This window comes from Pelecanus crispus, chromosome 3 (assembly GCF_030463565.1).
Source record: "Pelecanus crispus isolate bPelCri1 chromosome 3, bPelCri1.pri, whole genome shotgun sequence".
Classification (NCBI taxonomy): domain Eukaryota; kingdom Metazoa; phylum Chordata; class Aves; order Pelecaniformes; family Pelecanidae; genus Pelecanus; species Pelecanus crispus.
The window spans coordinates 2,703,391-2,717,957 of record NC_134645.1 but is presented as its reverse complement, the minus strand read 5'-3'; the positions used below and the strand labels follow the sequence as shown (position 1 = coordinate 2,717,957).

Genomic DNA, 14,567 nt, shown 5'->3' with positions numbered 1-14,567 from the left:
CAATTCATGGGAACATAAAGAGATGCAGTGAAAGAAATCTTGCGAGTTTTGAGCCCAAACATTTGAAGGAGGTATCTCACTATTGATCAAATTAGAGAAGTTTGATATTACAGGCATAAAAGCTCTGGAATAATTTGGGTAACCCTGAGGAAATACCAAAATGGAGACCTTTTGAAGACTTTCAGTATCATTGCTGACTTGTGCTCATTTTGGCTGGGGTAAAGTTAATTTTCTTCGTAGTAGCTGGTATGGGGTTTGGATTTGTGCTGCAAACAGCGTTGATGATATTGGGATGTTTTCATTCCTGCTGAGCAGTGCTTGCACGGAGCCAAGGCCTTTTCTGCCTCTCTCCCCACCCCAGCAGTGAGCAGGCTGGGGGGCACAAGGAGTTGGGGGGGGCACGGCCAGGACAGCTGACCCCACTGACCCAAGGGATGTCCCGCACCGTATGGCGTCGTGCTCAGCATATAGAGCTGGGGGGAGAAGGAGGAAGGGGAGGACGTTTGGAGCGATGGCGTTTGTCTTCCCGAGTCACCGTTATGAGGTGATGGAGCCCGGCTTTCCTGGAGGTGGCTGAGCACCCGCCTGCCCATGGGAAGTGGTGAATGAATTCCTTTCTTTGCTTTGCTTGGCATGCGTGGCTTTTGCTTTACCTATTAAAGTGTCTTCATCTCAACCCCCGAGTTTTCCCACTTTGACCCTTCCGATTCTCTCCCCCATCCTACCGGGGGGGAGTGGGCGAGCGGCTGGGTGGGGCTTGGTTGCCGGCTGGGGTTAAACCACGACATGACCACATGGCTCCCCGTGCTCTTTCAGCTACAACATCTCTCTTACTCTTGACAGCGCTTGAACAGCACTGCGTTCGATTAGTCTAAATACCCGCTTAAATTATTCTATGGACTTTTACAAATCAGTATTACAAACCTTGTCACCATTTTTTCCCCTCTGTAACCCGACATAATACGTGTAATAATTCAGTGCAAAGTTCACACAAATCATGCAAATAAAAAATAAAGGGTTGAAAAAACATGTACTTGCTGAAGTATAAAGGCGCAAAACTGCTGGTTCCTTCCTCTCCCCAAGAATGTACAGAAACAATGCAAATATGCCAGAAGTTTTATAGCAGAACTGACAAGTTGAACTAAGACTCGTTATTATTCATGGCCTTCACATAACTGTTCATCTTTTAAGACAGCCTAGCTCAGATAGCAGCTTTCCCATTCACAATCAATAAGTTTGCAAACATTTTCATGCTGTGTACCAAATGCTCATGGACAGATCCCAAATCATGATCCTGACTCCTTTTTGTGTATCTTGCAAAATTATAAGTTCAAAAAAAAAAAAAAAAAACAACTTACAAAAAAGGTATTACAAAACCACTAAATGTGCACAGACTAGTATCAATAGCATATTTCTTTTTTTAAAGACAACTTTAGTAGATATCCTTCCCCCACACACGTTATACTTGTACTAATTAATTAATTTCCTCCAAAAGAGATTACTGTTATTACTAGTATATCTGTCTGTCTTTCAGTCCCACTGTCCAAGTCTTCTTCCTTGCTAATCCTGCCTTTTTCTTATTTTGTTTGGTATCTTTCTGTTATGATACTGTCTGAAAATCCCATCAGAAGTGATCTATTTCAAAAGAAGCACAAAGAGGGGAAAGACAGAAGCGTAAATTTTTCTCCTCGTTTATGCTTTTACATTTCTTGATTGTGAACGCCCCGAAGATTACAGAAGATTCTTAATTCATATATAAAAAGGAACCGAAGAACACTACTAAAACCCTTCACAGTACTTCAAGTTTGCACTAACGGTGAAGACCATATTATTAAGTCCTTGAGGAATATTATACGTCACAGCTGGAGAACGAGTGTGTGGAAAAATTGCATCCCCATACAAAGGAACAATAACCAAAAGAACCACCTTACAGAAATTAGAAATTGCCACGCTGGATCAGACCAATGCAATCAGTATTTTATCTTCCCCTCCCAACAGGGACCAGGACCAGCTGTTTTAGATAATGGCAAAAGTTTTTGTGTGCCTCTAACAGCAATGGAACAACACACCAGAGTGAAATTCACCCTCTTCCTATTACTTAGAAGCTGATGTTCACCTTAGACCAGATGAATCAGACCTCTTCTCCCAAACACCAAGGATTCCCACATCATCTTTCATTTTGTATTATCCAAAGGAACATACGATACTTCTCAGGACTTTAACTGTTGTTGGGCTCTGCGCCATCTCACAGCCATGAGGGGCTGACTAAATCTGCTGGAGTGGCTTAAGAGTTCAGTTACAAGTGAGCATCCTGTTCAAATGTTTCTCCAAATTCCATGGTACAGTGCTCTATCCCTTTTTCTTTACTAAGGCTTAATGCTGCAGTTATCTTCAGACAGACAACAACACTGATGGTTACAGTGGACTCTTCTACAGATTCAAGTATACGGTTGTGGTAAAACCGATCATAACACAAGCACTGTCTCATTTTTTATCTTTTCACAAGTATGAATGTGGTATATTAAGATGTACTTCTTTTTGCATTAAGCAAAATTCAAAGCTCAGTGTTTCAGTCCTAGCTGATTCTCTTAACAGAGCTCACCCTATAGCTATTCAAGAAGTACGTGCAGGCAAGATTTATATCAAGATCATGACTTGAAGATAATTCTCAATGCTCTCTCAGAAACAGTCTATCTGTGTATATGACAATAAGACCTGAGATAAGTTGTGCTTCAGTTTACTAATTAAGACATGACTTACTGGCTCAGAAGCCAATGAATTTTCATTGCTAGTCATCTTCTTATGTACACAAAGCTTTATTATACCTCATTAAATACCCTGTAATTTGGAATGCCTCACTGTCCTTGACACCCGTCAACGTCTATGCACTCTGTGTGCGAATGGTAGTACAAAATTTTAACCCCACGCTATACTGACTGCTACGCTCTTCCCTAACTGTTAACCCTTTCATCTCCAATCCCTGCACAACCTGTGGCAACTCTCCGTTATTAACTTCCTAATAAAATTTAAAAAAACTCAGAAAAAAATCCATTAATAGATAGAACAGAAAAGACAGGACACCGTTTAGATTAACACACATAATATACCCTACAAGGCTGAAGTTCTTAAGCAAGCAGCACCTACCCAGAGTTATTATAATATTCTAACTCTGCATTATGACTGCCAGAGTTCAGAAAATTTGACAATTTAATCACTGTAATAATTCTAAAAACGTATTTTACGATTATAAAATCATAACACTGTAGCTCATAAAGCTGTGCAAAGGACTACGTTACACAAGGTCCTGTCCTCAGGTTAAAGGTATTCTCTCCAAGCAAGGACTCAGACAAGGCTTTAATGTGAGGACTCTCCATTCTGGCACTAAACAAATAAAATAAAATAAAAATCTGCCCACGTATCTCAGGCAGACAACACTAAGGCCGTGCAAGCTCCTGATGAGCTCTCAGAGGTAAAGGCAAATGTCTTGCATCTTGACCCAATCGCCTTGAAAAATAAATAAGCTTTTCTGTTGTCTTCAGTACATACCAAAACAAACTCCCACTCACTACTCAGAAAATACATTATTTTTAAAAACATACAATGAAATAAACAAAACAAACACACAAACAAAATTAGTAGGTCAGATCCATCCTAGGTGCAGCACTAGCAACATCAAGGTGTACACACAAGCGCTGGCTTGCAGAGTGTTCGTCGAGACACAGTCAATAACAGCACTGTGATTTATTGTTCGCCTTTCACTTCTGGAGGTCTGTGGCCAAATGTCAGTGAAGTTCCAACCGACACTCAAAACAAGAGATACGGCCACACATCTCAAATTAATCAGCCAGCCAGCACAGCCGCTAACCTCCACTTCGTACTGGTTAAATGCTTGGAAGATAAGGGCACTATTCACAGGCCTGAAGGGAGAGTTGCTGAATGGGCTCCATCAGCGCTTCCGTGGAACCGTGGTATGCCACGTGAGCTGGCCAAAATGAGTAAGGAACTCACTGGCAGAAGCCGTGTAGTTGTCACCAGTTCCCTCCCACCTTATTAACACACAGAAAGCCATCAGGGCCTAACACAGACCTTGTTCTAAAAGACAAGTGGTACACTGGTGATGGGTTAAAGAGAATATATCTATATTCCCTGCTCTGATTCTTGCAGTGAAAGTGTCATTGCTTCCATCAAAGAAAGACTGAACGAGCATCAAGTCCTTACCGCAAAACAAAGTCACCGGCGTAGCAGGATATGCAACCTAAGGGAAAAAGTATAAAACTTGGGAGTAGTGACTTCACAGAACGTGCTGTGTATCACACGTGGCTGTGGCGTATTCATAGTCCTGGAACAAGAGAGGTTGTTCAGCTGAATCCTTCCTGTACTTCCCACTGTAACGTGGGGTGCCACTGCCCAGCTAGCGTCAAACAGACGGGGACAGAAGCAAACCTCGGCGGTCAGCACCAGTCTGTTTGCCGCTCTGATCATCCACTCAACTTTTCAGTAACCCAAGCGCTGAACATCCACGTAACTGAAACAAGGCCAAGTTTTGTTATAAGGGGAGGCATCAGTCTTCCCATTAACATATCGATAGTTTTGTTGGATGATCCACCTTATACTAAAACATTCAAACCAAAAACTAGTTTTGTCAGTGAAGTTAAGGATATGTAAGCATAAACTTCTCCCAAAAGCCCTACAACATGAGTTTCTAGTAGGTTCATTGTTTTGATATTACAAGCCACGCTTTCAACTTGATAAATTACTCCACAAAAAATGAGTTTGGTAATAAATGCAGTATGCTCTAGTTACACACATATTCACATATCATGCCCCAGTTCTCTTACAGTGTGTAGTAACTAATTTACAAATTTGACATAAAACCTGTGGAATTCAATTGAAAGACTTGGATTGACAAAGTTTCAGAGCTCTACACTCAGTAATAAACTTCTGAAATAAACAGTAGGTTACTTCATACTTGCAAGAAAAAAAAAAAAAAAAAATCCATCAATCCTGTAGCCTTTGTTTATAAAACAGGTTACTCTCAAGAGTAAGTAATGTTGTATCGGGCTCCCAATGGCCAATGTACAGTGGTGGGTGCCATCAGGAAAGCTCAAGTCACACACCCAAGTTTTTTCTCTCTGAAGTCATACTGCAGTTTCCCCTTTTTACTCAGCGCAGTATTTTCTGACTTTATTTTCCTTACAAGAAGCACATTTATAGCAGAAACTGTTCAAAATCTAAGCTGAGTCTCCATTTAGCCCACACACACCTTTGCTCAAGGAGAGGTGCTGTTGCATTTGCTCTGTAAGAATCCTCACACCTCCAGCAGTACACGCAGTCCTACTCAGCAGTTTTACTTCTCTTCATTAGTAACCTCAGCAGGAAGCGAAAAGCACACATGAAAGCCTTCTGATACTTTCCTTTCACACAAAAGTCAAAGCTCAGAGCAAAACAAAGGACTTCTTAAAATAGAAAGTTTACAATAAATTGCTTAGAATAAAAAACACCACTTAGATTGCAAATGCTGAAAGCACATTAATTTATAGAGAGGCACTTATACCCCACATATTTGTGTCAGAGCTAACTGTCAGGTATTATTCTAGGTTGCATAAAAATGTTCTCCTTAAAAAGTGTTTACCGCTGGTATTTTCTAATTTCAGCAATCTTTCTATCCCAAATACCTCTGTGCTCATTACCCAGAATGTTTAGGTGTGATCACCGCAAAAGATTGTTATCATGTTTTATTTGGTTAGAGCCTTTAAAATGAAATACATATGTTTTCAATTAGCAAACATGAAGCCAAATTTAGTTCTCACATCCCATTTTCTGTCACTCCAAAGGCTGAGGACACCCATTTCAGAAAAATAAGTAGGAGAACCCTGAAGTAATTATTTTTTAAAGCTTTATAAATCTTATCAATGACAGCTGACATGTCATTCAAGAAAAAAATACCAAGATCAAGCCTTTGATCATAGAAAATTAGAAGAATTATGAAAGGGAATGTTATCACCTCATCCTTTATTCCTCCAGCTGTGCCTATGGACCAAAGACAGCTTCAGACTGAAGTAACTTCCCACATACCTCATGACAGCTTAAAATATGCATGAAGCCTAAATGATTAATGCATATACCATATCCTGTAAAGCAGACTACAGCTACATGTCGTATTTCTGATAGCACTGCAATATTACATTGCAACTGCTTTAGCTTAAGAGTTTGTCAGAAACGTTTAAATACTCTAACTCCCTTCCCCGCGTCTTTGCATCCAGCCAAGGTTCTGGTACAGATAAGTGTACGCTACTGCGTACATCGCTTCCCTGTGGTCACCCAAGTGCTGACAAGACCAGAACTCTGGGTAGATGGGAGCCATTAGCAGCATACGGAAGGTCTCATTTCAACAGGAACAGCTAGGCTGTTTGCAAACATGCTTCCCAATTAGGAAGAGCAATTTCAGGTAGACAGTATAGTACTTTTTAGACCGAGGTTTGACATGCCAAAGAATACCTTCTCCTCTCAGCCCAGACTCAGAGTCAGGACCGACGAAGATGGGACAGGCCTGTACTGAGTCTGGTATCTTCTGATTACACAGTTAAAAGGCGTTGGTTTATTCCTTTATTTATAAAAGGAGTCAAAAGATGTTAGTGTCTGCTACTCCTCATTTAGGATCACAAACGCTTCACTCCTGCTGCTCAAATGACAGCCCACAAGTACTGCAATAAGATTAGAAGTGCCCTGCAAAATAATCACACAGATGTGCCATCAAACATCTACTAGCTAGATACACTCCAAACCTGAAAACAAACTAGGTTCCACCAACATGACATAGTATACGTACTACATGATTTTGGGATAAGAACCGAAAATTGTATCCTTTTATATTGCTCATCAGAGTTTAGGGCCAGGTTTCCATGCCACTTTCTAACTCACATTTTCACAATTTCACCATTCCTTACAACAGATGCAAAAGACAAGGATTTTCATTACAGCTCAATGCACAGTTCCCCATCTATACTCGACTGGCAGGTTCACGTACACAGGCATACACAGACCATGCGAATTAAGATTTAGAAGTTGCTTTCACAACAATAACAAGTGATAATGTCAGCACTTTTACTGCGGCCATATTAACTGTTCTTCTCCACAACTTTACAGTAGCTGACAAAATCAAAACAGAAAAAACCCAAAACGATTCAGCTTTGCTGTGAAGACCAAGTAATTTCCTCAAGTTTAAGGCCTCTTCCTCAGAGCAAAGCTGTCAAGAGTTTTACTGCTGACCCAGGTCAGACAAATGTCAGAATTAAACCTCACACTTGCATCAAATTATATAAATACAAAAGAAGAGAGGTTTGACAACTTACTGGTGAGAGAAGTCCTCTGCAAAAACGATTATATGAAGCATAGGACAGGCAAGGCTCTGATTAAAGTCAATAAACAGACTCCCAAATCAACAGCTGCCCCCCTCCAGCATCTTGTGGCCCGAGTCCAAATTGTAGATAGTTGAATACTCTGCACAAAGGACGCCAGTCAACTGAGCTTTAAAGTAACAACTGCTTTCATTGCACTGTTAATAATACAGCCAAATTCTTAACAAGACTGTTTGGACAAAAAAAAAAAAAAAAAAAAAATCAGAAAGCCCATCATGTTGGGAGCAGAAAAAAAACCACCAAACAAAAAAACCATATCTTTGTCTGTGCCTGAGTTTTAAAAATATATACTTAAAACCTTAGATCACCTTTCTACATAACGAGTGACTGGATTGATGAACGTCATGAGTGCAAGTAAGAAGCCACATTCATGCAGTCTGGTTCCATACTTCACGCTACTTACAGCCAGGTCAATTTTAAACAGAAACAAACAGAGAAGGAAATACAGTATTTAATGGAAGTTTTGTAAGACCAACTTCTATAACTTACGTATTACGCATCTTCACACAGATGTCACACACTGATCTTATTGATCATTTTAAAATCATTAAAAAGAGAAGTCTCTACACTTACCACTCTGGGGTTCCTCAGCCCTGCCAAGTATATGCATTTCACTGAAAGTAATCTGGATTTACCCCTAGAGAGCAGGTTATCTTAACTGAAGGCATTCTGTAAGTTAATCACGATAGGTAAATGGACCAATGTGAGGGCGCGGCGTGATAAATGATGAGGACGGCACCCAGCACAGAGCTCCCTGTCTCCTCCATCTCACAAGCAGATCCAACAACAAGTGGTAAGTTCCACCGATGTCAATGCAACTTCTCACAGCTGCTTATAAAATGGAAACACATGAACTCCATCCAAGACAATTTACCAAAGCAAAATCCTCACTTTCTTCAGTGCTTGACTTCAAATCTAAGTGTAAAGGTCTGAGAAATGGGGTTTCAACTATGATGCTAATTTCCTTCATGAAAACATCTCAAAACACATAGCAGAAACAAAATGGAGCAGACTACAGAAATTCTGCTAAGTCTATAAAAAGTTATTTCTACAGCACAGTAGGATGTTTGAACTTTGTTTTTAATAATTTCATTTGCTGTATTTCATTCATTTCAATACTGTTGCAACGGCTTGTCTTTCAAAAGAGCAAAATACTTAAATTGTGACTATCTTAAAAAAGGAATTAATTTCAATCAGTGAGGGTATACAGCTCTTAAAGGCTAGGCATGTTTATTCAGTATCTTTCTAAAATGCAGCAATAACAATGCAAAAAAACCAAAACTCTTAAGATCTTCCTTAATTTTTAATTTGTTATAATTAAAGACATGTAAACTCAAGGCTTTGAAAAGCTTTAGGAGCTATCAGATCCACTTATATTGAGCCCAGCTCTTCATCTGGGGTCTTTTCCAAAGTTTATGGAAAAGGATAAAAGAAGCCTTCCATCAATAAACAGGAAATTTAAAAATCTTTAAAGCTACAGACAGGGTAGGTTAGGAACACGGAAATGAAATTGGAGACATTCACCTCCATTCTGCCCACTCAAATACAGGCAGGACAAGAAACATATGCAATTCCTCTCCGATGTAAACAGAAATCCACCTAGGGACAAACAGTTTACATCTACCAACCACAGAGCGGGATCAAGGCCAAGAGCTGCTTCTTGATACCTTACGCCAACACTCAAGATGCACTTTTCCTCTACTTTTTCAATCCACCCAACACCTGCTGGATGGAGAAACAGGTATATTCCGGTTAATTCACTTGCTAAAGGAATAATGCTTACACCAGACTTGTTACCTTTCATTTCCCATAAAACGTTATTCCTTTTCCAGAAATAGTTGAAATAGCACTGACTCTACCTTAGTCATTTTCAAAGGGAGTTTTCCCCAAAGGTATTGACCCACCGTTCATTCCATTGTATATACTTCTGTGGTGAGGTGACAGGTCGTCCGTTACTTGTCTCCTGAGGGTACCTTCTCTGCTGCCTCCACCGAGATGTTTGAGATGCTCCGGGCTCCCTCCGTAGTGTTGTTTGAGATGCTCAGGGCTCGTACCCCTCACTTTGTGGAGATGTTCTGTACTTCCGCTCGGCGTGTGCTTTTGAAGGTGATCTGGGCTGCCACTGCTGTGCTTTTGATGCTCAGGGCTACTACCAGGCCTCTGCTTTTGAAAGTGTTCGGGGCTACTACTCAGAACGTGCTTTGGGATAGTTTCTGGACTGCCACTGCTGTGCTTTTGTTGTTCAGGTGCTTTGACCATGGTTTTGTGATGTTCCGGACTTGGTCCTTTCAGGTGATGGTCAGGACTGCCAGAACTCCTGGGCTTCTGGAGGTGCTCTGGGCTGATACTCCTGTGTTTCTGATGCTCAGGGCTTCCTTCACCCCGAGTTTTTTGAAGATGTTCTGGACTAGTACTTGGATGATGTTTATGATGGTCTGGACTGTCTGTACTGCCCGTGCTAGAAGTGCTACTCCCGTCACCGACGTCTCGTATGTAAGTACTCGTTGCGGTTAACTGGCACAGGCTGATTTGGCTGTCGATAGAGCTCCGGCTGCCTGCTCCACCACTCTTCTCCTCATCCAGCAACACACACAATTCTTTCAGCTCCAGGTTTTCCTTAACCACTTCTTCTTGCCTCACTTCCAATTCTTTCAGCTTCTGTAAGTATAAGGCAACCTCTTTGTGCATAACACTAGCACTGTATCTGCCCAGTCTCTGCCATTCACGGGACACCTTCTTGCCTTTCTGCCTGTCATCATCCAGAAAGCAGCAAAGGTCTCTCAGTTCTTGGTTATCTTCTTGCAGCTTCTGGTTGATATCCTTTAAAAGAAAGATAATCATGACAGAGAAGTGTCTTAAAGAATTAACGCTACACCATTACCGCTATACAAGCCAGTGAACAGCACTGTTATAAACCCATCGTCTAAGCACTCAGGTGAGGCATAAATAATTACGTGTGTAGATCTGGCATACGATAACGGCATCATGCTTCAAACAAACAAAGCTGTTGTCCACTAAAGAGGGACTACAATGTGGAGCTAATCTTGAAGGGTTCAAAGACTAACTTCTGATACAGCATAAAAGTTGCAGGTGCTTAAATAATTTTCATGCTAAGTACCAGAATAATTTACCTCCCAAACTGGGCAAAGACTGTAAGCACTCTCATGATGATCTCACTCCCTTTAGAAATATTCACCTGCAAGTTACTGCTGAATAAAACTGCAAGGCACATCAGAAATTGTAATCTCAAATAATGAATTACTAACATTTATACTCTCTGTTCCCTAAAATGTATTCACATATAAAGATGAACTTTTCAGAGACTTAAAACATTTGGGTTTTGTTTGGCTTTGTTTCAGATTTGCGTAAAAGAACCTTGTCAGTCATCACTTAATCAGAATTGCTTCAACCACTCTGAAATGAAATAACCTGCTTTAAAGGATTTTTCACTCCTAACAGAATGAAATACATGATTCCATACCCTTCTTTAAGTGAGGAACAGTCTGAAGCAAAAGTGTTCAAGCTATTACTATAGCAGAATAATATGCCAAAGAAAACATTCAGTATTTTATCCTCCTAGTTTTACTAAACTGGCTTGGGGCCATATTTATCTTTCTCCCATCTAAATATCCATTCCTTCTTACGTATGATATTAGAAGTAGAGATTAGCCACAACTGTTAAAAATTTAGCCTTATGGAAAGACAATTTTAGCACTGTTTCTGAAGAAAAGGAAGCTTTTGTAACTCTACCGGATTTGTGTGCACGCATGCACGTGTTTGTCTGATCTTTGCCTGAAAATAGCTTTGAACTTGACCAGTTTCAACCCATATTTGACAAAGGAGAAATCTCAATGAGGCTACAATGCACCCTTAAAAATCCGTGCTGGTGAGAGATATTTAAAATGACCCCATGGTGGAGTGAGGAAAAAAGTTGGGAGTGGAAGCCCACAATTCAACAGTCAGAAGCAGGAGGCATCCATCCACCAAAACCAGGCGCGGCTGGTCACTGGTACTCGTGGACCAGTCATTTCACGCAGGACAAAGGAGGTGGATGTGCAGGCACCAGCGGAGGCCTCAAAACCTCCTTCTGCCAAATTCCTTCAAAAAGTTCCAGCTGAGGCCTCTGAACAAAAGGCGGAAGATAAACGTCACTTAAGGAGTTCAGAATTGAGAGAGGAATTTGTCACTCCTTCCTACACATCTTGGTGGGTTTTGTTACTTATCGGGATGATGCATAAATCCATATGATGTCACAACACCTTTGCATGTAACTGCGAGAAAGATACTACTCTTGTAATTTAACTTACATTTAAAACATAAGCTTTATTTTTACTAAAGAACTATCACTAATGGGTCTTTTTGACAATATATGGTGTCTGGGGGTAAAAAAAGAGGACAGGGGACACACACACACCCTCATACTTCACAGAACAGGAAAACTCGGGAGACGGGAACAGTCTTCCCCCACATGCTATTTCTTCTATGCCATGCTATTATCAAAGACACTTTCTCAATAATTTGGTTGCTTAAAGCCATGCCACAAGTCAAGAACTCTCTTCTAACATCCTCTCATGTAATAATTGAAAAGCCCACACTGCATCTCTGTCTCTCCTCTCCTTCCCTCCAATCTCAGCTCACTGAAGGAATTTCCTAAAAACAATGTCCTTTCTTAAAGCAACAAGACAGAAAGTGTTTTGTAGTTGTGCCTACTTTAAGATAACTTTCTAGGTCTCTAATACACATGTACATGCTACATCAGGGTAATTACCTGCAAGCAGTCAAGCTAGCTTCCCAATCCTCAGAACTGGGAAGGAAACGTTAGGGACTATGCTTCTCATCCAACAAAAAGTTAAATTAAGAAGGGATAAGTCATTACAGACTTGGTCTGCCTCTCACTGTAGTCTGCAGAAGTATGCAATCAAAAATGGTTTGATCAGAGATGCGTTATCAGCCGTCTTTTTCAGACAATAAACGAGGGATCGGTTCTGATCATCCCGAAACTGAGTCCAAGGGTTTGCCACCACCTGCCACACACTGCATGCACCCTAGAAACGACCGGCTCTCTCCAGCAGCCTACCAGGCTGCCCAATGGACGAGAAAGTCGTCTTAAAATAGTGACAGAAAACAGCATAAGCTGCACAAAACCTTTTGAACGCCTACAGCTCCGCACACTATCCTTTCGTGTGCACTTCAGACAGGATCGTTTAACCTTCCTAAAAAGCAGTGAAGCCTAACACAAAAGTGACAAGACAAGCGTTTTCATCAACCCGAAGCGTACTGGGGCAGAGCGTACAACAGCTGCGCTCCACAGCCTGCCGAATAGTTGGTCACCTCTTAACCGGACACTAAATTTTTAAGCGGGATCAAACGCTATTCACTGCAGCCCTTGTTGGCTTTTCACGCGGTTCTCGGTGACGGCTCCTCCCGGACCATCCACCTGGTGAGATCGCTGCGGCGGGACAGTCGGGGGGGGCGCGGGGACACCGGGGAAACTTCGGGGGTCCCACCCTGCCCACCCCGCTACCTTCAAGCCGCGGATCTCGCCGAGGTGGAGCTGGAGGCGGCGGTTCACCTCCCGGATGAGGTTGCTGTGGTCCAGCATCGCGCTCATCTTCTCGGCCTCGGCGCGGCGGAGGCTGCGGATGAGCTCCTCCTTGCTCCACTTGAGCAGCTCCTCGTCCGACACCTTGGACAAGTCCTCGCCCGGCGCCGGGCAACTTTCCGCCGCCACTTTGGCCATGCTGGCGGCCCGGCAGCCCGGGGGCACCCCTCCAACAAGGGGCTGCGGCCCTCCCGGGGCCGCCCCGCCGCCGCGGGGGAAAGGGCGAGCCCGGCGCCCGGGGGCCGCTCCTGCGCCGGGCTGGGCGTAACGAGGGAAACCGCTCCTGGCCCCAGGCAGCGGATCCTGGAAAAAAGGAGGAAGAGGAGGAGGAAAGGGTGTGGAGGAAGCCCGGCCACAGTCTGGGGAGCAAACTTTCCCCGGCGAGATGGGGAGGAAAGGAAAAAAAAAAAAAAAAAAAAAAGGAGGAAAAAAATAAAAGACCAAGACAAAGGAAGCCCCGACGAGCCCGGCTCTTTCAACAGGTCAGCGGCAGCGGCGTGCGCCTCGCCCTGCCCGCCCGGCGCGCCGGGGCTGCCGGGCCCTGGAAGCGGTGCCCCTCACGGCCAGGGCCGCCCTGCGCTGCCGGCGCGCCGGGCGGGGAGGGCGCCAAGCGCCGAGCCCGCTGCGCGGCGGCGGAGGCCGGGTCGGGGCGGGATGCGCGGCGGGCGGAGCCGAGCCGAGCCCCGCCGAGCCGAGCGGGCGCTGCCGGCGCCAGTGGCGGGCGCGGGGCGGCTCGCGGCTTTTCACCGGGGCGCGCGCCACGTGCGGGCCCGCGCGAGCGGGCGGGGGGGGGGGGCGGCGCTGTCCCCGCGCGGCTCGCGGGCGCCACCTGCCGGGCGCTGCCCCCCCCCCCCGGGACGGGGAGCGGGGCCGGGGTGCGGGGGGACCGGACCGGACCCGGCTCCCGGGCACCCGCGGCCCTTCCCGGGTACCCCTGGCTGCTCCGCCGCCGCGGGCGGCCTGGCGAGGGTGCGCGGCGCTGCTCGGAGGGAGCCCGCAGGGACGGAGCTGCCGCCGGCGCCGGGGCTGCCCCGCAGCTCCCCCGAGGAGAGCGGCAGCGGCCCCGCGGCTGCAGCCCGGCCTTCGGGCGGCCCCGGGGAGCAGCCGCGCAGGTGGCGCCGCACCAGTCCGATCCCTGCGGCGGGCGGCTCGCTCCGCTCCGCTCCGCTCCGCCCCGCCGCGGCCAGGGCCCGGGGGCCCGGCGCAGCCGCCGCCCGGAACGGGTCGCGGTGCCCGGCGCCGCTCGCGCCTGCAGCTGAAGGGCGCGTGCCGAGACGCCAGCTCCCCGCAGGGATTAAGATCGCGATAGTGGAATCTCGGCCTTCGCAACCTTCAGTCGCGGCGCTGCGAGGGGCTCGCGGTTCCCCGTTTGCTTGGAGATAGAAAGACTCCACGTTAATCTGCCTTGCAGGTGAGTTGGGAAGGAAACGGGATAATCCATTCATGCCGCTCACAAAGATCGGATCCTACGATATATCCCAGCTTCAGTTCGTGCACTTCTGCCGCTATTAGGTAAATAATTGAATTCCCATTTTTAAATCGCAGAA

The 14,567-nt window shown here is 44.8% G+C and overlaps 1 protein-coding gene across 1 annotated transcript in view; it reads right to left on the bottom strand.

Annotated features, from left to right (window-relative positions):
- Positions 1-13,315, bottom strand: part of CCDC85A (coiled-coil domain containing 85A) — an 83,018-nt gene extending 69,703 nt beyond the window's left edge. Inside the window, exons 1-2 of the mRNA XM_075708057.1 lie at positions 12,943-13,315; positions 9,323-10,238 (exon numbers count right to left, since the gene is read on the bottom strand). Coding sequence (XP_075564172.1) covers positions 9,323-10,238; positions 12,943-13,158 — 1,132 coding nt within the window. The 5' untranslated portion in view covers positions 13,159-13,315. The remainder of the gene's footprint in view (positions 1-9,322; positions 10,239-12,942) is intronic.
- Between the last annotated feature and the right edge of the window lie 1,252 nt (positions 13,316-14,567).